A 21,370-nucleotide genomic window follows, 5' to 3' on the forward strand; every position below is an offset into this window, starting at 1 on the left:
TTAGGCAATTATAATTTCCTAGAGGGCATATAACATTTCACACAGTGTCCTTTGCCAAAAATAACCATTGTCTTGCTTTCATTAAGACTTCTAGACATTAAAACTGCTCATGGTTGCAGATATCACATGCAAATTACAGGCAGACACCAAAGCCATTGTCCAACTAATTTCTTCATCTTAAAGCTGGTTATGAAGATTGCATCTGCATTGTGTTTAACTTTGGTTAAGGTCTTTGAGATCTCTGTTTTAAAAATAGAGTGTTTCCTCGATGCCTTTTCACTTTTGACTTTTGTGTCTAATAGTTGCCCTATTTGTTCTTTACCAGCAAATTTTTGGTAGAGTAAGGGCACTGCAGCTCAAATAAGCATTGTAATAGAAAACAAGATTAGTTCAGTCCGTGATGCTCCCCCACATAATTGTCATTTTAAAAACAGTCTGGGATTTGCAAGTGAAGTACCCTTTATCAGGCCAACCTTTGCACAGACTGTCTCTTCTTTCCTTTCTTATTAGATAAGGACATGCACTCTCAGTCACAGAGACAGGATCGTAATTGTTTTCCTTCACACAGATACTCTCACAAAGCATTATAGAAATGACACTAAAAGCATGCTGAAATGCAACCACACGTGGGATTTTTTTTATCCTGACAATGAATTATCACTCTCTACAGCAGGAAGAAGACAATTTGCCTCCAGGTACTGGTGAAAACCTTTAGCGAACCTTTAATAAAAGTCTTTAGAAAACTTTGAATGGTTGCCTACAGCAGAGAGGATTTCCGTCTCGCTTCATATGAAAGATTGATCTCTCTAGGTGTGTGCAGACATAGTCTGAAGCTATGCACACCTCAGTTTTTGTACCTCAGCAAGTGTTGTGTGCCTTCAAGAAATGTAAAATGATAGCTCCAAAGTCAGCAAGTGATCTCGAACCTCATGCTACAATACCTCAGCTGCGTATTTTGCCTTCCACCCGCATTACGTGTCATTTCAAGCTGTGAATTGTGGAGGATTTGACAATGAGCATCACTGGCAAGTCTCTCCCTGTCTGTGGTTGGGACTGTGTTGAGTTGTTTCACCTGGTCCCCACTGGCTTTCTGAGGTTTTTCTGCCACTACAAAATTCAGCAAAATAAAGTGTTTGTGACAAGTGGGGAGTTGCCAAAGTGGCAGATTAGCATAAATTACCAAAATAACAGGTAATACTGCTGACAAACCAGTGTGTTGTGAAAATCTATTCCCTTTACAGGCAGGAGAGTAATTTTATTTACGATGGGAGGAGGATATTGGTTTTTTGGGGGGAAGATTATTTGGTTGTGGTTTTTTCTACTTACAAAGTAGTTTTCAGCATGCAGCCATTCATTTCACATTACTCAAAAGGCAGGCCGATAGCTTGTCTCTGAAATCTGAAATAATCAATGCCTTTAAAGTCAGTAGCTTTTTCATGGCCCACATGGGACCTTTGACTGCTTCAGGCAAAGGACTGCATTTTTAACTCAAACTTCATTTTTCAAATGTACACGTTTTGCCCAAGGTCTTCAGTGCTCTGGGCTGATCCTGCTGAGGTACAAGGAACAGCAAATTCTCTCATGTTCACAGGATTGGATGTGTAGGTGAGGTTGTGGTGTGTCTGTGGGATGTAGAAAAGTTTCAGATCTTCCACCTACTGGCTGTCAGTTCAGTATCTCAACAATTTCTTCTATGGGGCAACAGATATCACAGGAGCACTTCCATGGGGAAAGGGATGTCAACCTCTTCTTCATGTCTCTGTTCTCTGCAGTACTTTTAGCTTCTAAGTCAGAATGAAGCCACCAGAAGCAGGCAGAAGGTGGTGATAACCTAGTCTGTCACTAGGTGTGAGAGACTGAGACTGAAGATGGAATTGGTGAACACCTAGTAGGAGGTTATCAGAAAGCTTCATTGTGTTCACACTGCAAAATCCTCAACTCCTGTGGCCCTGGGGAACAGTGTCTATCACAGCACCCCTGCTTCAGCATCTTGATTTGCCTTTTTCTTGCAAGGCAGGGTTTAATGTGGCCACCAAGGCATGGCACAGGATTTGAAAGTCTGTAAAACACACTACATACCGTTGCACCTGGCAAAATTCTTCCAAACTCCTATGGTAGTGTTACATCACATAATTGTTTAGTCATTGTTTTCCTTACAGTTGAAAGAATAACTGTACAGAAAAGAGTGGGCTGAAGATTTTGGTGCTATGTGAGATGTGGAGTTGTTCTAATGTAAAGCAATCTGTGAATTGTGACGTGCATAGATTGTATTAAATAATCTGAATGTGTGTGTGAGGTACTACAAATGAATGAATAATATTTGTGTGGACATTCTCTCATCACCGTGGCTAGGCTTCGCGAATGAAGATTTGGGAAAGGCTCTATCCACATTTGTAACAAATGGACATTCTTTAAGCCTGTTGGTATGGCACTAAGTGAAAGTGTAGTCAGTCTTTCTTGTGTTATCTAAAAACCTCCACTGTTACTATAAGTTTCCTTTTATTTTGCTGTCAGAAGAGCAAAAATATCCCTCAGGGCCATGGTATGCTGAGGCTCTAAGGTCCACACTTTCTACTGGTTTACTTACATTAGATTTGTCATGGAATTTGTTAGGTTAATTTCTGCTTATAAAGCTGAATTAAATGGAATTTCATTGCCTGAGAATTGGCATTTTCTTGACACAGTGGTGAAACAGTTTGCTAGCAGGGTTTTGTAGGATATACAATTACAACACTATAATTTAAAATTGAGATCAATGCAGTTGCTGCATTCAATTATAGAATTTATATGCCTTTTTTTAGTTGGTAGTTAAAAATTCTTAAAATATTAGTAAACATTTTTTAGATTAAATTTAATGGGAAATTTTGGGTAATGGTAGTATGAATCTGATATTTTAAGAAACTCATCACCCCCCTTTATAGATGAAAGAGTAGCAGGTCTCAGAAGCTGTGTCTTGCCCAAGGAGTGATGTTTCCCATGGATTACTCCAGCCTTCCTCTTCCTGCCATTCCTTCTGAGGGACCACCAAGGAGAGCCATCTCACCTGCATTGTTCAGGCACCCACAGTTCCTTCCTTTGAGCAGACCCCAAGAGGGGAGACCCCAGGTCTCATCCTCACGTGGAACCAAGATCAGATCTGGCTAAGTGCTTGTCCCACAGGTTTGACAATACAAATATGGACTAGCTAACACAAGAATCAGTGACACAGTAATGGTTGACAAAACTCTTTGAGTTCTGGAAGCCCCACTGGTGCAGGTGTGGTGGGGTCAACAACATGCTCCCCAAAATGTTGTTCATGGATATACCAGTATTATTCTCTGTTGTTCAAAAGATACTCTCATTGTCTGGTTTTATATTGGAAAAGATTATACACAAGCTTAAGTTTAAAAAACCTTCCTGGAAAAGTGCCTTTTAATTTTTTCCTGTTTTTATATGCATTCTGGTTATAGTAAGCAAAACCAAATGCTTTTTCTAATTCTGGATAGAAGGAGTTATATAGCATAGACTTGACAGATCAATTTATTGTTGCTCAGCTATCAAAGTTCTGATAATTGCTGCCATAAACATATTTTGAGGTGGTATAAAAAACAAGTAAACCCTTGCTTTTTTTCTGATCTGATTGCTTCTCCGTTTTAGATGGTTTTATTTGACTACATAAAAATTTCATTAAAAATTAGTCAGATAGGCTCTGGGGCTTTCATCATACAATTTTGCTTTGAATGAATCAATAGATTAAAGCAACTACTGTATTTCTGGTTGTTTCCATGGTTAAGTGTTCTTTATGGTTGATTCGAAAGATATTTTAATTTGATCTTTTATGGCTCTCTAGACTATTTTCTGTAGAATTGTTCTGTGGAGAAAGAGTTAATATTTCTACGTGCATTTACATCTTGGGTTTTGCTCTGTTGAAGAGCTTAGTGAATAGATGTAAAGTTTATAAAATAATCATGACAAGATACTATACATACAGCAGACATAATGCTGTAGAAGCACAGCATCTCTTAAAGAATAGCTATGGCCTAGACTTGAAAATCATCACATGACTTCTTAGTCTCAGTGCCTACATGCCCTTGATGAAAGTAAAATGTAATGAGCTTACTCTAATGGGCACTTGACTATATGTAGTGCTCCTGAAATGTGTCTGTTACTACTCAATAAAATGGCTATTGACAAATCAGGTTAGATCAGCAATAATAGGGATACTGTCACCACTGTATACCCATATAGCATCTTAAGGGTTTAGAGCTTTATCCAGGTGGAAGCATCTATAATCCGTATTATTTCCTAGAATTGTCACTGAATGGTTGGGGTTGGCAGAGACATCTGAAGGTCACTTAGTCCAGCTCCCCTCCTCAAACAGGGCCACCTAGAGCAGGTTGCCCAGGACTACATCCAGGTGGCTTTTGGATATCTCTGAGTATGGAAACTCTACAACCTCTCTGGGCACACGATGCCAGTCACCCTCACAGAGGATGCCCAGAGGGAACTTCCTCAGTTTTGATTTCTACCCATTGCCTCTGGTCCTGTCACTGGGCACCACTGGAAAGAACCTGGCTCCATCTTCTCTACACCCTCCCTTCAGGTGTTTGTACATACTGATGAGATCCCCCCTAAGCCTTCTGTTCTGGAGGCTGAGCAATCCCATCTCTCAGTCTTTCCTCATAGGAGAGTTGCTCTAGTCCCTTAATTATCAGTGGCCTTTCACTGACTCCAGTAGCTCCATGTCTTTTACTTGGAAGCCCAGAACTGGCACTAGAGATGTGCCTCACTAGTGCTGAGGGGAAGGATCACCTCCCTCAACATGCTGACAATACTTTGCCTCACACAGCCCAGGATGCCATTTGCCTTCTTTGTGCCAGGGCACATTGCTGTTCACATTCAACATGTTGTCCATCAGGACCCCCAGGTCCTTTCTTACAAAGCTGCTCTCCAGATGGTGCTGGTGCAGGGGGTTGTTTCTCCCCAGGTGCAGGACTTTGAATTTGCCTTTGTTGGACTTTGTAAAGGGCGTGTCTGCCCATTTCTCCAAGGATCCCTCTGGAGGGAACAATCTTCTGACACTCCTCCCAGCCACTCATCATCCTTTCTGAAGAGACATAAGAGCAGATGCCATCTGATGGCTTCCATTCTCTTTATGATTTATGCTCATACAGACAAGAGGGTATCTAGGGTGTGGAATTCTGTTGTCAATGTACAGATGAGTTTTGATAATCAGCTAAAAGGAAATCAGCTTAAAGGAAAGAGACTGTTTTCCTCTCAAGATAATGTGCCCAAGGACAAAAATTATTTCAACCTATAATCACTTCTAATCAATTCTGTGTATTTTGTCATCTCTTAGGATGCAGGAAGTCAACAAATAGGCTTTTTGCTTGGAAGCTGTGGAGTTACTGTGGCCTTGACCAGCGATGCATGCCATAAAGGACTGCCTAAAAGCCCCACAGGGGAGATACCACAGTTTAAAGGTAATTTAACTCTTACTTTTAGTGGCTATCACTGGTCATTTACTACAACAGTAGTAAACATTGCACTTGTTTAGTGTCTGTGGGTGAGGATCAAGTGTGATGAAACACTTGCCACAGGAGCAGCTGTGGCTGCTGGGACACCGTTGTCCCAGTGTGTCACTGCTGGTGGTGATGGCTGAGCCCACCTTGTGGCTGGAGAGCAGTACCAGTGCTCCCAACCTGGTTCTCTGCTGGCTAAGCTGGGCTGCTGAGATCATCTATGGCCACAAGCAAAATTAAACCAACAGACTTATGACTGTAGTAGATGAGAAGCATTCTTACAATTCAGTCCAATAGCTAAGTGTAGGGACAGTAACCTCTGGCAGGAGAGTGGTAATGAAACTGTTTGGGTCAATAACAGCTTGAACTGCGCAGCCATTTCCTCAGGGATTGTCTTAGACCATGATAGCTGTGTTAAGAAAACAATTCTGGAAAATCTTTCCCATACTATATTGAGGTTCAAAAAGAATCAATGTTTAGGTAATGGTAACACAGGCATTTGAGGAAAAAAGCTTTGTCGGGGAAGACTTTTGTCTTGTCTTATCCAGCAGAAACTCAAAAAAAGCTGAACTCTTGTTTGTACCTCAGGCTGGCCAAAGCTGCTGTGGTTTGTCACAGAGTCTAAACACCTCTCCAAGCCTCCTCGTGACTGGTTCCCACACATCAAGGATGCAAACAATGACACAGCTTACATTGAGGTGAGTTAATGAAGATGCATCTTCTCCTCGAATCATTACATATGGCACTTCTGCATTAGGTAAACATCATTATTCATTCACTAGTCACAGAAGCAAAGAACATCCTGGTTTAGCCTGTTAATAAGTAATACTTTACAATAAATTAGACCGATACTGATTTCAGAAAAGTTAATGGAATGTTAAATTGCATTTTTGGCATTTCTAACGTTAATGTTTTTATGTTGTCTATGTGGCTGCTACAATACTATATTAAATTTACCTTGACCAATCTCAGTCCCTTTCATAGTGTGGGCTTGCTTGGGATTGATAGATGACTAGTTTCACAGTGAAGCTTCAGTTCTCATATCACAACCTTCAGACCCTTTGAAAGAGAAAGAACTTCTTGTTCCAATGGTTGCCTATCACTTACTGCTTTGTGAGTCATACTTCCCCAAAAACCATATCAGGAAGGGCAAGTTAGCAATGCTGTTAAGTTTGATTTTACTCCCTTTTTTCCCCCATAATTTTCTTCTACTTCTGCACAGACTCAAATGCCTTGAATTCAGTGCTCTTAGTATGGAATTTAAATGACTAAGTTCAAGGAAATGGAGGGAAGGTATTTCCTGTCTTTGTGCAGTCAGAACACTGGGTTAGAGAAGCAGAGATGTCTTGATTCTCAATTTGTGATTATCTTCATCATGGAGTAAGATAAATGTTTAATTTACTAATTGCCATTGAGAGTTTTCAGACTTTTGCATAAAATCAAAAAATTATTGCAGTCATCCCAAATGGTTTCCCACCTCTTTTTCTCCTTTTTTCTCATGAGTCTCATATTCTCATCAAAGAGCATGGGTCTTTCAGACTGTATACATATAGATTATTATTACAGCACCCAGCAAGGATTCTGAGGTCAGCTCTTATCCCGTGCCTTTTAAGATGCACAAGGGAGCTCTGTTTTATTGGTTGGCCTATAAAATGTAACGTAAACACTGAACAGACTGAACTAGGTTATTCTCTGCTAAACCTAGCCAGTCATCTAGTCATTAACATGGTCAGAGTTGTTAGAATTATTTTTCCATGATTCCTGTTTTCAAACAAGAGGTGGATTTCAGATATCAAGCCTGGGAAACTTCAGTCAAAAAGAGAAAGCCTATCTGAAAAAAAGTATCTTTTAACAAAGAAGTATCTCCAAAACTCCTCAATACTGCTGCCTTCTTGAAATAGAGTCATTAGATGTGCCCATCATTCACCTGTGTAGGAAACACTTTAAACATAGCTTTTAAATAATGGAAATTGGGTAATTATTGCACATTGACTTTCCCTGGTTATTTCTTTTTAGTACAAAACATGTAAAGATGGAAGTGTGCTGGGGGTGACTGTGACGAGGATTGCGCTGCTGACACACTGCCAAGCTCTGACCCAGGCATGTGGATACACAGAAGGTACGGAGTACACTTCACTTGCATCATCCTTAAAATCAAGTGTGAATTGTAGCTTATTTCTCATTAGGCTCCTATCTTATGTTTTACATAGATTTGGTCCAAAGGCTTCTAGCTTTAAAAACCTGATTTTTTTTTTCATTTGTTTTAGGAAATATGCACACGTTTAAAATATCTATAGGAGAGGTACAAATAATGCCCTAGCCAATATAAATTCTGCAGTGGAAATTTACTGTGAAAGTTAACCTTTGAGGTCACCAGTCATGTTATACTGAAGCTTCCTTCCCTTGAGTGGGTTTGCCTTGGGTTAGTGCCATGTTCTCAAAAATAAACTCTGCTTTGTTTTTGTTGGACAGCTGAAACAATTGTGAATGTATTAGATTTCAAGAAGGATGTTGGTTTATGGCATGGAATTCTTACAGTAAGTATGTTTTTTTATTCTCTGTGAGTACTGGAAAATAAACTAACCTAATATGCTTATTGCTATCTCAAACTGGGATGTCCTACAGTTTAATACAGTTTTTTTTGCTTTGAAAGCAAAGTAAATGTGACTTAAACTTCTTCTGGAGCACATTTACCCGTAATGATCGTGGTAAAGATCTCAATGTATTTTTATGCATCAAGTACTCTGGCCCCATTCTTACCACATTACTCTTATCGATGTATCATTTTGCGATCAAACTTTGCAGCATAAACAAATTAATTTAGTACTTACCTCTCTAAAGATATGATCCAATGGCATGGCTCTATTGCCGCTGATTATCTTTGCTGTCAAAACTCCCACCAATAGATGGTTTTGCTAATATTAAAACATTTCTGATACCTTATATTACATTAATTGTCCACTTGTTGTTTGAATGTCTTCCTCAATAGACGTGGGAGGCAACTGACATATTTTTAAGGATTGCTTCTACCAGGGCTATTGCAACCAGTGACTGACAAAATGCTTACTATTCACTGATCATTTTAAGAACAGATATCAAGTTTCAAAGGGTCACTGTTTGGGGGGGGCCCATGATTTTGGAGGTCCTTATGATTGCCAGTGATCTGATACACTTTTCCCATGCAGTGTTATACTGTTCTTAGTATCAAAGGGCAGTAGTAACATTTCTGAAGCAGAAACGAACTATTAGGCTTAATGCCCTTAAGTATCTCATGTTAAAAAACCATCTTTATCGCTGAAGTTGAAAGCAAGTGTCTAATAGAGCTTTTCTGTGCCTTCCTTTGCTATTAATCTTGGTCTGAACTTCAACATTACTTGCCTGTAAGTGCTTTTCCTGTACCTATGCTTCTGCCAGACTGAAAAGAGAACAAGTGTTTAGATGACTAATCCACTGGGACACTTAACCTTTCTTAAGCCTAGGTTTGCCAAAACAAATAATGTATTTAACCTGAGCTGCTATGAGGGGAGATGTGTTACCCTCAGAAGATATTTCTAAATGGTAGCAGAAATAAAGCAGCAGCTCATTTACAGGCTGGTTTTTTAGCGCTGAGAAATCACTGATGCAATTGACAGGCTCAGACTGAGAGAACAGTTTTGGATCTGTCATTGGTTTCACTCAGCTGCTTTTTCTAAACTTCCTGGAATTTTTCCTGACCTTGCTGAAAATACTGGAATTAGCTCACCTGCAGGACTAAAACCTCCTTCATTTATTTTCTGTTAAAATAAATTGATCTCTGCTTAGTCTGTGACTCCAATTTCTCTGTCTTTTAAATTATTTGTGCCCCACTACCACTGATAGCTTTTTGGTCTTCCCAGAGGTAGATTTCTTTAGACAGATATGTTGCTGCTACTTGTCCTTTGTGTTCACATACATGGAAGTTTAGTGGGCTTAGGGATAATATTAACCTACATAGCAAACATGTAGATATCTTTGAGTATAAATAGAAGGAAAGTGTTTAATTTTTTTCAGTACTTCTTCAAAGTTATGATCTGATTAGTCTAAATCCTAAGTCCTTAATCCTTAATTAAAGCATTGGAAAATGGATGTCTGTTTCATCTCAGTGTAGGTAGATAGATAGGAAAAGTTGAATGCCAGCATTATTAATAAAATAAACATAGAGTGATTTGCATAGATACCCCTGCCCGTAACGCAATATAAATAGTTACCATGATTGTTGTATAAAACCTGTTTATCTTTTTTGATTTCAGAGTGTCATGAACATGATGCATGTTATAAGTATTCCATATTCCTTAATGAAAGTGAATCCACTGTCATGGATACAAAAAGTCTGTCAATACAAAGGTAAGAAACAAGAATATACCAAAGTTTCCTTTACAGTCAAAATCAAAAGTACAATTTGATAATATGGCTGTATAGCTTTTATATGGTGTATTAGTAACTTTCTCATTCTTATTGCAGCAAAAGTAGCCTGTGTAAAATCCAGGGACATGCACTGGGCATTGGTGGCGCATCGAGATCAGAGAGACATCAACCTTTCCTCGCTGCGTATGCTGATAGTGGCTGATGGTGCAAACCCATGTAAGCTGTGCTGCTGCAGTGCAGTAGAGAACAGGAAGGGGTTTCTGTCTTGCATTTAAAGTTTCAATCTTCAGCCATCTTAGCTAAAATATTTACAAAAATAGGGTTTGTCTACTGCAAACTGTATGACTTTTACGAAAACGGTAATTAATTTTGGATTTTTTCAAAATATATTTTTCTTTAGCTAATCCTGAGGCAAACTTGATATTCCACATAACGTAAGTTGCAGTAAATCCAATTTTGTTTAACATGACAGTTGCATAAAGGCTGAAGCTATAAAGACCTGAAGCAATAAAGATCTTAAGCTGTAGAAAAGATCAGAACATTTCCTGAATGATGGTGCTCAGATGGAGAAGTAACCAAGAATTTTAGGGGAATACTTATGCTACTCTAGAGAAACACATCTGGATCTATTAATGACAATTGATAGCATTAACTGTTTCTTTGTATAATTTAAGATACTGGCTTATAGGTGTTCTGCTTGTTCATAGTAGTTTACTTTGAATTTCTAAATTAAATTTTTAATTTCACTCATCCTAAAAAAGAAAACTTTAATCATGTTCATATTGGAATTTAGCAGTAATGACTTTTCTACATGAGTATATGCTCAAAAATGTGTCTTCATTCTCTGTATGCATACACAACTGCATATACATATATATGGTTGTAGCAGCTATGACTTATTTCCCAGTGGACATGGATACTTTTTAAATTATTTCTCCTGAAAAGCCTATATATATTAAATAGTAGGTTTGCAGTTTGAATGGTGTCACTTCAGAAATCAAATTATTTTTCTCCTCTGATTGTTTGTTTTTCTTTACCCCAGGGTCTATTTCTTCCTGTGATGCATTTCTCAATGTCTTCCAAAGTAAAGGTCTAAGACAGGAGGTCATTTGTCCCTGTGCTAGTTCACCAGAAGCTCTCACTGTGGCTATTCGAAGGTACTGTGTTACACCAGTGGAAACAGACCCACTGAATATGTGTATGTGGTAACTTGAAAAGAAATTATAAAATTATAATTCAAGTATGAATCTGCATATTTAACTTCTGTATGACATTTTTAGTTTAAAATTTGTTCATGTCCAAAGAAGACATGCAAGAAGAATTTCTAGAGTAATAATTTAACTTCAGAGTGCTTTATAGTTCCCATGTCCATAATTTTATCTAATTTTAAATTGAGTAGATTGCAATGCAAGAGTAAGTTCTGTAAATAGAAGTGTAAAAATGCCACTCTAAGCATAAAATAATTAAAATGTGGGAATTAAGTGGAATTGCCATCAAGGAAAATCATACTCTAAAGTAGTCTGTTTAAAGAGAATTATGAATTCTGCAGGTTGTTTTTGGCTGGCTGGCACTTTTTAACCATTCATAGACTCTAGTAACCATCTGGAAATACTCTTTGAATCTGAGAGGTCTGTGCCTAGAAATAAAATTGATAAATTCTACTAAAACTGCTAAATTCTACTAAACTGTTAAGCCTTACATATATAGAATCACAGAATTGTTTGGGTTGGAAAAAACCTGTAAAATCACCAAGTCTGACCATTAATCCAACACTGCCAAGTCCACCACTAAACCATGTCCCTGAATGCCACATCCACACATCTTTTAAATACCTCCAGGGACAGTGACTCAACATCTTCCCTGGGCAGACTGTTCCAATGCTTGACAACCTTTTCGGAGAAGAAATTTTTCCTAATGTCCAATTTAAACTTCCTTTGGCACAACTTGAGGCCATTTCCTCTTGTCCTGTTGCTTGTTTCTTGGGAGAAAAGACCAACCCCTGCCTCACCAAGGTCCCCGCTGAACCTCCTTTTCTCCAGACTGAACAATCCCAGTTCCCTTAATCACTCCTCATAAGACTTGTACTCTAGCAGCAGTGTCCTGTCATGAGTGCTGTAGCACACAGTAAATGGCATAACTATTGTCTGTTTTGGCAGAGTTTTCCAAAAGTTGTACCTTGAACAGTAGGCGCTTTGTTTTTCAGTTCATATTTCTGCAGCCGTTTACAATTGTTTCACATGTTAGAACATGCAGCATTAAAGTGTAAAGCACTATAATAGCATTAAGTAAAATACTTCCTGCCACAAAGTTTAAAATATGCTGTTCAAGTGAAATTTAACTAGATTTTCAATTAGCTTTCCAACAGAACATTGCAGGAAGAAAGACATGAGGCCAAGAGTGTGGTTGACTTCCAGCCACCTCATTATTAGTTTAAAACATGTGAAAGCAATCCATCAGGGATTTACCCTGTCCAGGTTAGTTGTCTTTCTGTGAGCTACAGGATCTCAGGGAGCCCTTCATTCAGCTCCACCATCCTGTTCTCAACTTTATACCAAAGTGTTTTTCCCTTGTGATGGGTTTCCCTACCATAGTCTGTGCAGGCCTTTGCTCCCTTGGAATGAGCTCTTGTTTGTAAGAGCAGAGAGGAGGTGGATGGGAATCACTTGTGCCAAACACTGGGCAGGTTTTTCATTTCCTGTGCTAGCCCTGGAAAATTTGCCCCAAATCACAGGTTAGGAATTGGGAGAACTTCATAATGCAATGGCTGGCATGCCCTTTTTAGTCTTAAACTCTGTTCCTGTAGCCCTCTGAAGAACTAGAAATTCATTTTCAAATTAACTAGCACTGAGAGCTTACCCAAAAAAATTATTAGCACATAAAAGTGTGGATAATGCAAAGAAACAAAGAGTCATTTTTATCTTCAGTGCCTCACTGTGTAATTACAGAGTGGTTTTTACTACAGTGAATGTTACTGAACACATATCTCCTTTTTTTGAAGTCTGTTAAATGGTAGGATAATGCTAGCTGAACTTGGGAGATGTAGTATTTTTCATTTTGTTCAAGCCATCTCCACTGACAGTAAAGTCATTATCATACAAGTTCCAAAGAGTTACAGCTGAAGTATGCATTAAAATGACTCCCTGCAGAGCAGAGATCCAGAGAGCTCCCTGTTAATGTTCTGAATCTTTCAAAATCTATGGTGTATTTTTACTGAACTTCCTTTTACTGAGTAACAAAACCAGTTCTCAGTTGCAATACCCTTATAATTTAGAAAAAGACAGTCAGTAATAGACTAGAGGTACTTTAGCCTTAGAGCTGTCATGAAGCCTGATATTCAAAGGGTTGTGTCATGCAAAGAATTCTGTGTTATTCCCCTTTGGTTCATTGCAGATTAGTTTGAACCTACTTGCTTAAGGGAATGCAAAAGTTTAAGAACAAGTTTCTTCTCATTTAAATGCCTGGCAAAAACAGTGGTAAAATAGACTGTATTTGTAAATGGTAGTAGGAGCTGCTCTCAAAATGCTTTACAAACTCTCTTTGTATGTGATAAGTAATGCAAGAAAATAGATGTGATGAAAGTCCAGATGGCCTCTACTCCTGGAAGGTTTTGAGCAGCTGTGTGTGCCTGCAGGAGACCTTTCTTCTCATGAGCAGCAACCTGTGTGTTTTGGGGGAGCAAGGAGGAGAGAAAGTTGATCAATAATGTCACTGAAAGTTCCTTTTACATGATGGGAACGTTATTTATCACAGCTGCTTGTTTACTAGCACCATTTGTTATGCTCTAATGCATTTTCAAGTGTGCTCACATCTTTCTTTGTTGATGATGTCACTTGAGAAATATGCCTCATAAAACCTATTAATTGAAATTTATAGGGCCGATCAGAGCAAGGCTTACGTGAGCAGGACTGGCTAAGGCCCATCTAATATTTCGAGCACAGTAGAGGGGAAATGTCATATAAAAGGACATTATCTGTTAAAAAATAGTTGTGTTATGACGGAGTATTTAGGAAAAATGCAGAATCGTGAGCTAAGTATTGGCTATTTTATCCGTCTTGAAAATAGCTGGAGTCTGCTCTGTATGGATGCATTATCCACACTCAGATCAGCGTCACGACAGCTTCCATTTTTGCATTTTAAAATGTAGGACACTGTAAGAGTCTTTCCAGACATGAGAAGCCCTGACATATTCCCCTGACTTAGTAACTTGCATACATCAACACTCGTTTGCTCAAGCCGCACTCTCCGTAGGTATAATTGTGTCCACAGATGCAGCAGGTGGGTTTATATTGAAACAAGTTGACAGGCGTCTTGTGCTGATGCTGTGGAATTCTACAGCATGTTGGCAGCGAATCTGAGCCAACTGAGGCGTTACAAAGAGGCCGCATCCACATTTTGACCGTGACTGATGAAGGACTAATTTGTTTTAATTTCCATGTGGTAAATTAGAATAGGAAGAATTCACTTATATGCACTAAAATGAAGACAGTGAAGTCCTTGCATTCTGGCAGTAAATCTACTACAATATAATTTCTTCTGTTTAGTAGTTTTAGATGCCTGAATATTGGGATTGGAAAGACATACCTGTGATTTAGAGAAAGCATACTTGTGTTCTAATTTGGCTTTGATAACAGTATGAAAGAGTTAGGCTTTTAGTCTGACAGGTAAGTTTGATTTTCTAGTCCTAGTTCCAGGTTGCCTAAAAATAGGTAACATATAGAGAGTTTATCAAGCTATTTTCTGATCAGTTCCAAAACTTTAGAGTGCAGTTTCCCTCCACATTATCTGCACCGCCTCTCAGTATTTTTAAAATAAGGCAAAAGCCCTTTACTTGGATAATCAAGCAATCTTTATAAATCTATCTGAAAATTAAATACAAGCTGTTGTTAGGTGCTACTTTCATCTCAGCAACCCCATATGTGTGGGTGGGTACTGAATGAGAGTTAGCAGACGTAATTAGTCAGAAATAACTGAAAAACAGGATTCTGTTGAGTCTAGTAGGGGGAAAAAGAAGGTGAAATTTTAAACTCTGAAACACAGGAATATTTGCAATAGGAGTCCATTAAGCATAAGTAAATGCTTGTGTTTGCCTGCTGGTGCACTGATGTTCTTACCCATGCTTGTAGGCCAACAGATGACAGCAACCAGCCACCGGGAAGAGGAGTTCTGTCCATGCATGGTCTCACTTATGGAGTAATTCGAGTGGACTCTGAAGAAAAGCTTTCTGTTCTCACTGTCCAGGATGTTGGCTTAGTGATGCCAGGAGGTAAGGAACTTCCTTTGAAACTTGTCATGATTCATCGGTTTATGTAATTAGCAGTACAAAGTCACGGGTGGGCGTACTTTGTTGCCAGACTACAAGATTTGGGATTATAACATGTCCTTGAAAGCATTTTAGTCCAAAAGCATTACCTTGTAAAACTTCATGGTTTGGAAATCCCAGGATTTCTTCTCTGCATTCACCTCAGTGGCTGTCTGTGCTCAGGTTACACGTTTTAAACAACCTGCCACCACATCAGAACATCTATTCCTTAACTGTGAGATGCTGGTAGAAAAAATAAGGCTATAAATATCCATAACTCTGACCCAGATGAGACTCAGTAGGGAATTTTTTCATAACCTGTGCTCAGGATCAACAGAATTGCTGTCTGAAAGCTTGCAGAATGTTTTTCCAAAGATCTTGTGCTATCACCCAATTAGATAAAGGAGGTATGACTGAACAGTTCATGTTGATAAATTCAAACTGAAACCAGTGCTTCTAAAGGGGAAGATAACATTTTTCATAAGAAAGCTAGATTTTAAATGAGGTGTTACAGATATTAGAAAAGGCTAATACTGTAGTTTTTCATGAGAATGCTTGTTATGCACTAAAGCAATTAAATATAATGATGCATCTTATAAAATTTCAGTTGAACAACTTAAGATGAAGGAAGATATGATTGGTTGTTGTTTAATAGTTATCATGCAAAATATTATAATAGGTGTTCTGTGTTGCACTTCATACTGTGTTCTGATCATTTTAATGAAAGTACACTTTCCTGTTTACCCTCTGAGTGAGAGAAAGGTCATTCAAGATTCTGAACACTTGTATTTAAAAGACATGCTGATTAATTTTTGCTCTCCCTTGGTCATCATATTCTCTTTCCAACTACAAAATCTACAAATGCTGTACTCCAACTCCAGGGATTATAGCTACAGCAGTATTCCTGATTCTTGCTCACATGGCTGGCATAAAATAGTGCTTCTTTCTCAGACCAGTGCTTTCTAATCCCTCCCATTTAACTCCTGCTGTCTCTGCAGGGCTGTAAGACCAGCGAGACGGAGTCTGAGCTCTGATAAATTCTCAGTAAAACAACCATACTAGTCTGCTGGAATATCTTGATCTTTCATATGGTGTTACCTTGCTACTTTCTGAGAGGTGAATTTCCTGGTTGCCTGCCTCCTGGCTGTATAGTAATTATCAAGGACTCCATTAGGGTATTTCATTTTATACTGACTGAGACAAATCTGGTCTTCAGTATGCAAAGCTGGGAACACAGTCACATTTCAGAGCAATATTGTGGATCAACTGCGATTTTAGAGAGCAAGGCAAATAGGTTTTGTCATCAGTGTAAAGATCGAGTTTACATAAAGATCTTTGCATTTTTTGTATAAATGTTATTTATAATACAAATAACATTTGATAATGTTGAACACCATAATGTTCAAGAAACTTATTGCTAGCCATTAGTCTACGTATAATTAATTTGTCTATGTCAGCTACACCGTGATGTCTTTCCCACAGCACTTGTTATTCTGTAGTTCATTTTATAATTTTTTTAAAGTGTTTTGTTCTCCTTCTAGCTATAATGTGTTCAGTGAAGCCAGATGGAATTCCTCAGCTCTGTAAAACAGATGAAATAGGAGAACTTTGTGTATGTGCTATTGCAACGGGTACATCATATTATGGACTCTCGGGCATGACCAAAAATACTTTTGAGGTAAGTTGACCAAAAAATGTGATATAAAATCCCTCTTTTATAACTTTTTCTGTTTCAAGGTAGTATTTGACATAAAATATTGATAGTAACAATAGAATTATGGAGAATTCTATAAGTAGAAGTAGAATAGAAGTAATAATCAATGCTTGTGGCTTGGGACCTGTACTCTCGCCAGATAGTCTACACTGAAGCCCATTTCATTAAGCGTAATGGTAGATCTTTATGTGAGTTTAGTTTTGGCTCTGAAGAGCTTTTACTTTAATTTTTAAATAAGATACCAGGGGCTGAAAAAAATCAGAAGGAAAGAAGGAAGAAAGACAAAATTCAAGAGGTAATATTGTACACGTCTACGAGCTAGCTATGTGCAGAATTTGATTATTGGAAACAGTAAGGAGGCTACTGGATATCTTTAAAAAGCAGCTTCCAACAATTCCACAGCAATTCCATCATTACAGACTTGCATTTATACAGAATCCTGACAGATGTAATCTTCAAGAAGTATCTGAAGAGCAAAGAAACCTTTTTCTAATTAGTCCCCACATGCTTTTGTTTGAATTGCCTTAGGTGAAATCCTCTTGGCTTTGTGGAATCTGTATTCCAGCTCCAATGCAGATAGCTGTATTGATAGCTCTGTAGTACCTGCTCACTTGTTATCATTAACTTCTGCTGAAGCCAGTATGAAAGGCTGAACAAATTAGAGAAATACTGAAAAAATTGAGCTGAGATTTTTAAGCTCTTCTAATATTTAAGGCAAAAATTATCACAAGTATGTTTTGATTTCCCTTAACAAATTCTCTGTTATTATCATTTTTAATAGACCAAATGTGATTAATATGTCCTGCAAAATGAAAAGCTTGTAAACACTGTACATTGTATAATTAATGGAGAAAAGTGGATATGATTCTATATCCTGCTATTGAAGCCTGGAGTTCTACCATGCTATTGTGATCTGAAATTTGTTGATAGTTGTTTTTTGTGCTGCAAGTGCAATTGGCATTACCCAGTGTGAGTCATGATCCGGAGTTTTACGTATTTCAGGGTCAAAATGTACTTACGTTCATTTTGTAGTACTTGCTTGTAATTGTAATTGTAATACCTACCCATTCATAATTCAGAACTGCAGTTTAACAGCATATTTAGGCTAATTCAGGATTATTCCTAATGCTAAACAAATAAATTGCCATTGAGTGAGCAGGAACACTCATTTTTAAAGTTAAGTATGTTCTTTAGAGTCCTCTCCAAGTGGATCTCTATTCTGTTTTACTGTGTAATTCATGTTGCAGGTATTAGAGAGTCAAAAAGTTTTGTGTTCCTGAAATGAGTTATGGCTGAGGATGTTTAAGCATTAAATCTGTTCAATAAGAGTCACCCATGGGCGTCTGGCAGCAGAATTTGACCTTTATTTTTAAATGAGCCTTGAAGAACACTGTGTAGCCATGGTCCTCCACTTGCCATTGTCTTAATTTGTCTTTTGACAACTTAAGTTTAAAGAAGCAATGGCAGGAAAGTGTGTTTGTGTCAGAATGCAGCTCAGAGTAGCTCACATATCAGAAGGATAAGTCTGTGCTGAGTAGGATAGAAAAAGTCGTGTAAATCTGTCCTGGGGACATCATGTATGCATCTGGTGTTCAGACATTTAGAGAGGTGCTGTATAGGACTGTATTTTCACTTTTAGCTGAGGTACAGAAGACATTATCACTGGTATTCTGAGAAATTAATTGACCTTAAAAAAAATGTGGTCAGCTGCAAGCCATTAATGTACTGTACCTTAAAATAGCGTCACTTCTAGCCTACTTATTTCTTACACTGTGCTGGAAATGGGATTGGGGTATGGAAAAGACCCTCTACTGAGGTGTTCATGAGTTAAGCTCTCAGTAACATCTACGTAGCACCTCAGGTTAGCTGCAGTCTGCACAGCGTGTGGTTTTATTCAATACTGTTGATATTGATTCATATATATTTTTAAGGTCATAAATGATTTAGAGTCATGGTTACAGAAAATGTGTGCGATAAACAGAGTAGTGCAAGAGTTTCCTGACCCTCCCTTATGGTCAGTGAAGGGTAAAGAGCATCAGCAGCGACCTGTTTGTTCGGGCAGAGCCATCTGAGGGAGCATGCCTGAAATATTTTTGCAGCACGATCTGTGTGTATAGAAATGAAGACCTGTGTTTCTGTTTTACAGGTGTTTCCTATGACTAGTTCTGGTGGCCCTATCACCGAATATCCTTTTATCAGGACCGGACTACTAGGCTTTATAGGACCAGGTGGACTTGTCTTTGTTATCGGCAAAATGGATGGTTTGATGGTTGTCAGTGGAAGAAGACATAATGCTGATGACATTGTAGCAACAGCACTGGCCGTAGAACCAATGAAATTTGTCTACAGGGGAAGGTTTGATCCTTTCTTTTCTTGCATTATGTAGAAATATTTATTTTGCTTAGAGGAGGTGTAAGTGATCCAAAATACTTTCAGAAAGCAGTGCCTGATCTGCACTGTTTCCCTTCAGTGCTGTTCTGATTGCTAGAACCAGGAGACAGCTGAGGGAAGCCTAAGGTAGTGTTGAGGGAAACTTTAAATACCAAGGTCTTGAAACTGTGATTGCTAAAATTTTCGTTTGAGCAGCTGGTTAATTCTGAAGCTGTTGACTCAACAGGATCCTTTCTGTCTGATTTAAACATTTCTAATCTGCCTAATGTTTAAGTTCTTGAAATTGACTGTGGTTCCTTGTGTCACCTTCCTAATGTGCTGAAACCGAGCAGCAGACATCTAAAACATCTGAAGAGCCTAATGCTGTACCATGCACTCGCACTCGATCGTGTGGCAGACAAAATGATGTTGCAATTACTTCTTCTAAAGATGGGACCAAAAAAGGTGCTTATGCTGGCTGTTATATAGCAGCTTAGCAACAACCTTGGTGTGACCCAATTTAGTGTCCCAGGAAGGTTCACTTCTCAATCCTGCTCTGACTACATGACTCTAGAACAAGAGCCTGCTATTTCTCCTCCAGAACTATTACCCAAAACTGTTCTTGTTGCTTTTTCCCTGTAAATAAAATAGTAATTGCATCAGTAGTCTGAATAATAGATAATGAAATCGCAGATATAGAGGATTAACTTAGAAGACAGGCTTTTCCATCTGTCCTGGCACTAAATACACTTCTCTCCTTCTATAGAATAGCAGTGTTTTCCGTGAGTGTGCTGCACGATGAAAGAATAGTTATTGTTGCTGAGCAAAGGCCAGATTCCACAGAGGAAGACAGTTTTCAATGGATGAGTAGAGTTCTCCAGGTAATGCTCTTTATGTACGTTTGGAAGCTATTTTTTTCTTGCTTTATATTCTTTTTATTGATCTTTCAGACCCCCAAGGTAATTGACATTTGTCTTTGAGTAATTGTAAATCCACCTTCAGTTACACTTGCTCTTAATGAGCACAAAATGAGATTCTTCAGAGTGACATTTCCTATCTGGGCTGCACATATCCAGAGAGTGATCCTTTTCCTAATCAAAATGCTATAAAAAAAGAAGATTTTTTTTTTTAATCAGTGGGGGAGAATTGTGTGTTTCTAATGCACCATGTTGATAGTTAAAATAAACAGAATGAAACACCATAAAAATGCCAATTTCCCTCCACTGAAATGAAGGGAAGTGGTTGATTAGCTCAGATCTAGGTATCTACAGTGAGGTTATCTTCTCAGAGGGGCACCTATTGCAACGAATCTCATTCCAGTGGTCTGATGATTTCTACAAGGCACCTTATTGCTGTGATGATCCCACTTTGGTCATGGTGTTAGACAGTTTGTCAGGAAGACAAAGGCTACTGACTATTAAAGAATTCTGATCTTCTCCTTACATATAACAGTCGAAGTTACAGCAATCCCAATACCATACTCAAAGTTTCTTCAACTCTAGTATCCACACACAAAAAAATTAGATAAGGTCATCTTCCATCTTCTCCATCTCTGTGGTTAAGCCATATATTGCAAACATCTTTTTTTGCTTTACCCAAGAGCCAAAGAAAAAGATCCCACATAATTCAGAGATGTTTTTATTCATGATTGCATTGTACCGAATAAGAAAGGAAATCTGTCTACTGTACCTTTCAAGAAACCAAACAAATAAGCTTTTATCCATCTCAGAACAGGTTTATGTGCTCTCTTGATTTGAAAGACAGCTGCATTTCTTACAGTTAGAGGCATCTCATATTCATAGTAGATCTAAATTAACACCAAGAAAAACTAGAACCTCTAGCTTGTCCATCACACAGAAAGCCTTTGAAGCACCTAGGGCAACTGTTGTAGAAGGAAAGGCTTTGTATTGCCCATGCTTCCATAATTTTTGTCAAGTAGCAAGCTGATAAAAAGGTTGAAATTCTGGACCTACACTTCTCCTTTTTTGTCAGCTGAACATTTTTGTGATTTCTACAGAAAAAAATGTCTTACACCATCATAAACAGTAAAATCAGTACTGAACACTGTGGGAGTCCTGTGTCATGTTACTCCTGCCAAGAGTC

At 38.4% G+C, this 21,370-nt stretch overlaps 1 protein-coding gene across 3 annotated transcripts in view; it reads left to right on the top strand.

Annotated features, from left to right (window-relative positions):
• Positions 1-21,370, top strand: part of DIP2C (disco interacting protein 2 homolog C) — a 143,156-nt gene that overhangs the window by 58,397 nt on the left and 63,389 nt on the right. For all 3 annotated transcript variants that reach the window (XM_018075646.2, XM_018075644.2, XM_018075643.2), the window contains exons 11-21: positions 5,339-5,462; positions 6,090-6,199; positions 7,518-7,620; positions 7,974-8,038; positions 9,770-9,863; positions 9,981-10,100; positions 10,927-11,041; positions 15,008-15,147; positions 16,725-16,861; positions 19,044-19,252; positions 20,034-20,148. In XM_018075646.2, the coding sequence (XP_017931135.1) occupies positions 5,339-5,462; positions 6,090-6,199; positions 7,518-7,620; positions 7,974-8,038; positions 9,770-9,863; positions 9,981-10,100; positions 10,927-11,041; positions 15,008-15,147; positions 16,725-16,861; positions 19,044-19,252; positions 20,034-20,148 (1,332 nt within the window). The remainder of the gene's footprint in view (positions 1-5,338; positions 5,463-6,089; positions 6,200-7,517; positions 7,621-7,973; positions 8,039-9,769; positions 9,864-9,980; positions 10,101-10,926; positions 11,042-15,007; positions 15,148-16,724; positions 16,862-19,043; positions 19,253-20,033; positions 20,149-21,370) is intronic.

The sequence above is a fragment of the Manacus vitellinus genome, unplaced genomic scaffold (assembly GCF_001715985.3).
Source record: "Manacus vitellinus isolate BGI_N305 unplaced genomic scaffold, ASM171598v3 scaffold_3_pilon, whole genome shotgun sequence".
NCBI classification, from domain to species: Eukaryota; Metazoa; Chordata; class Aves; order Passeriformes; family Pipridae; genus Manacus; species Manacus vitellinus.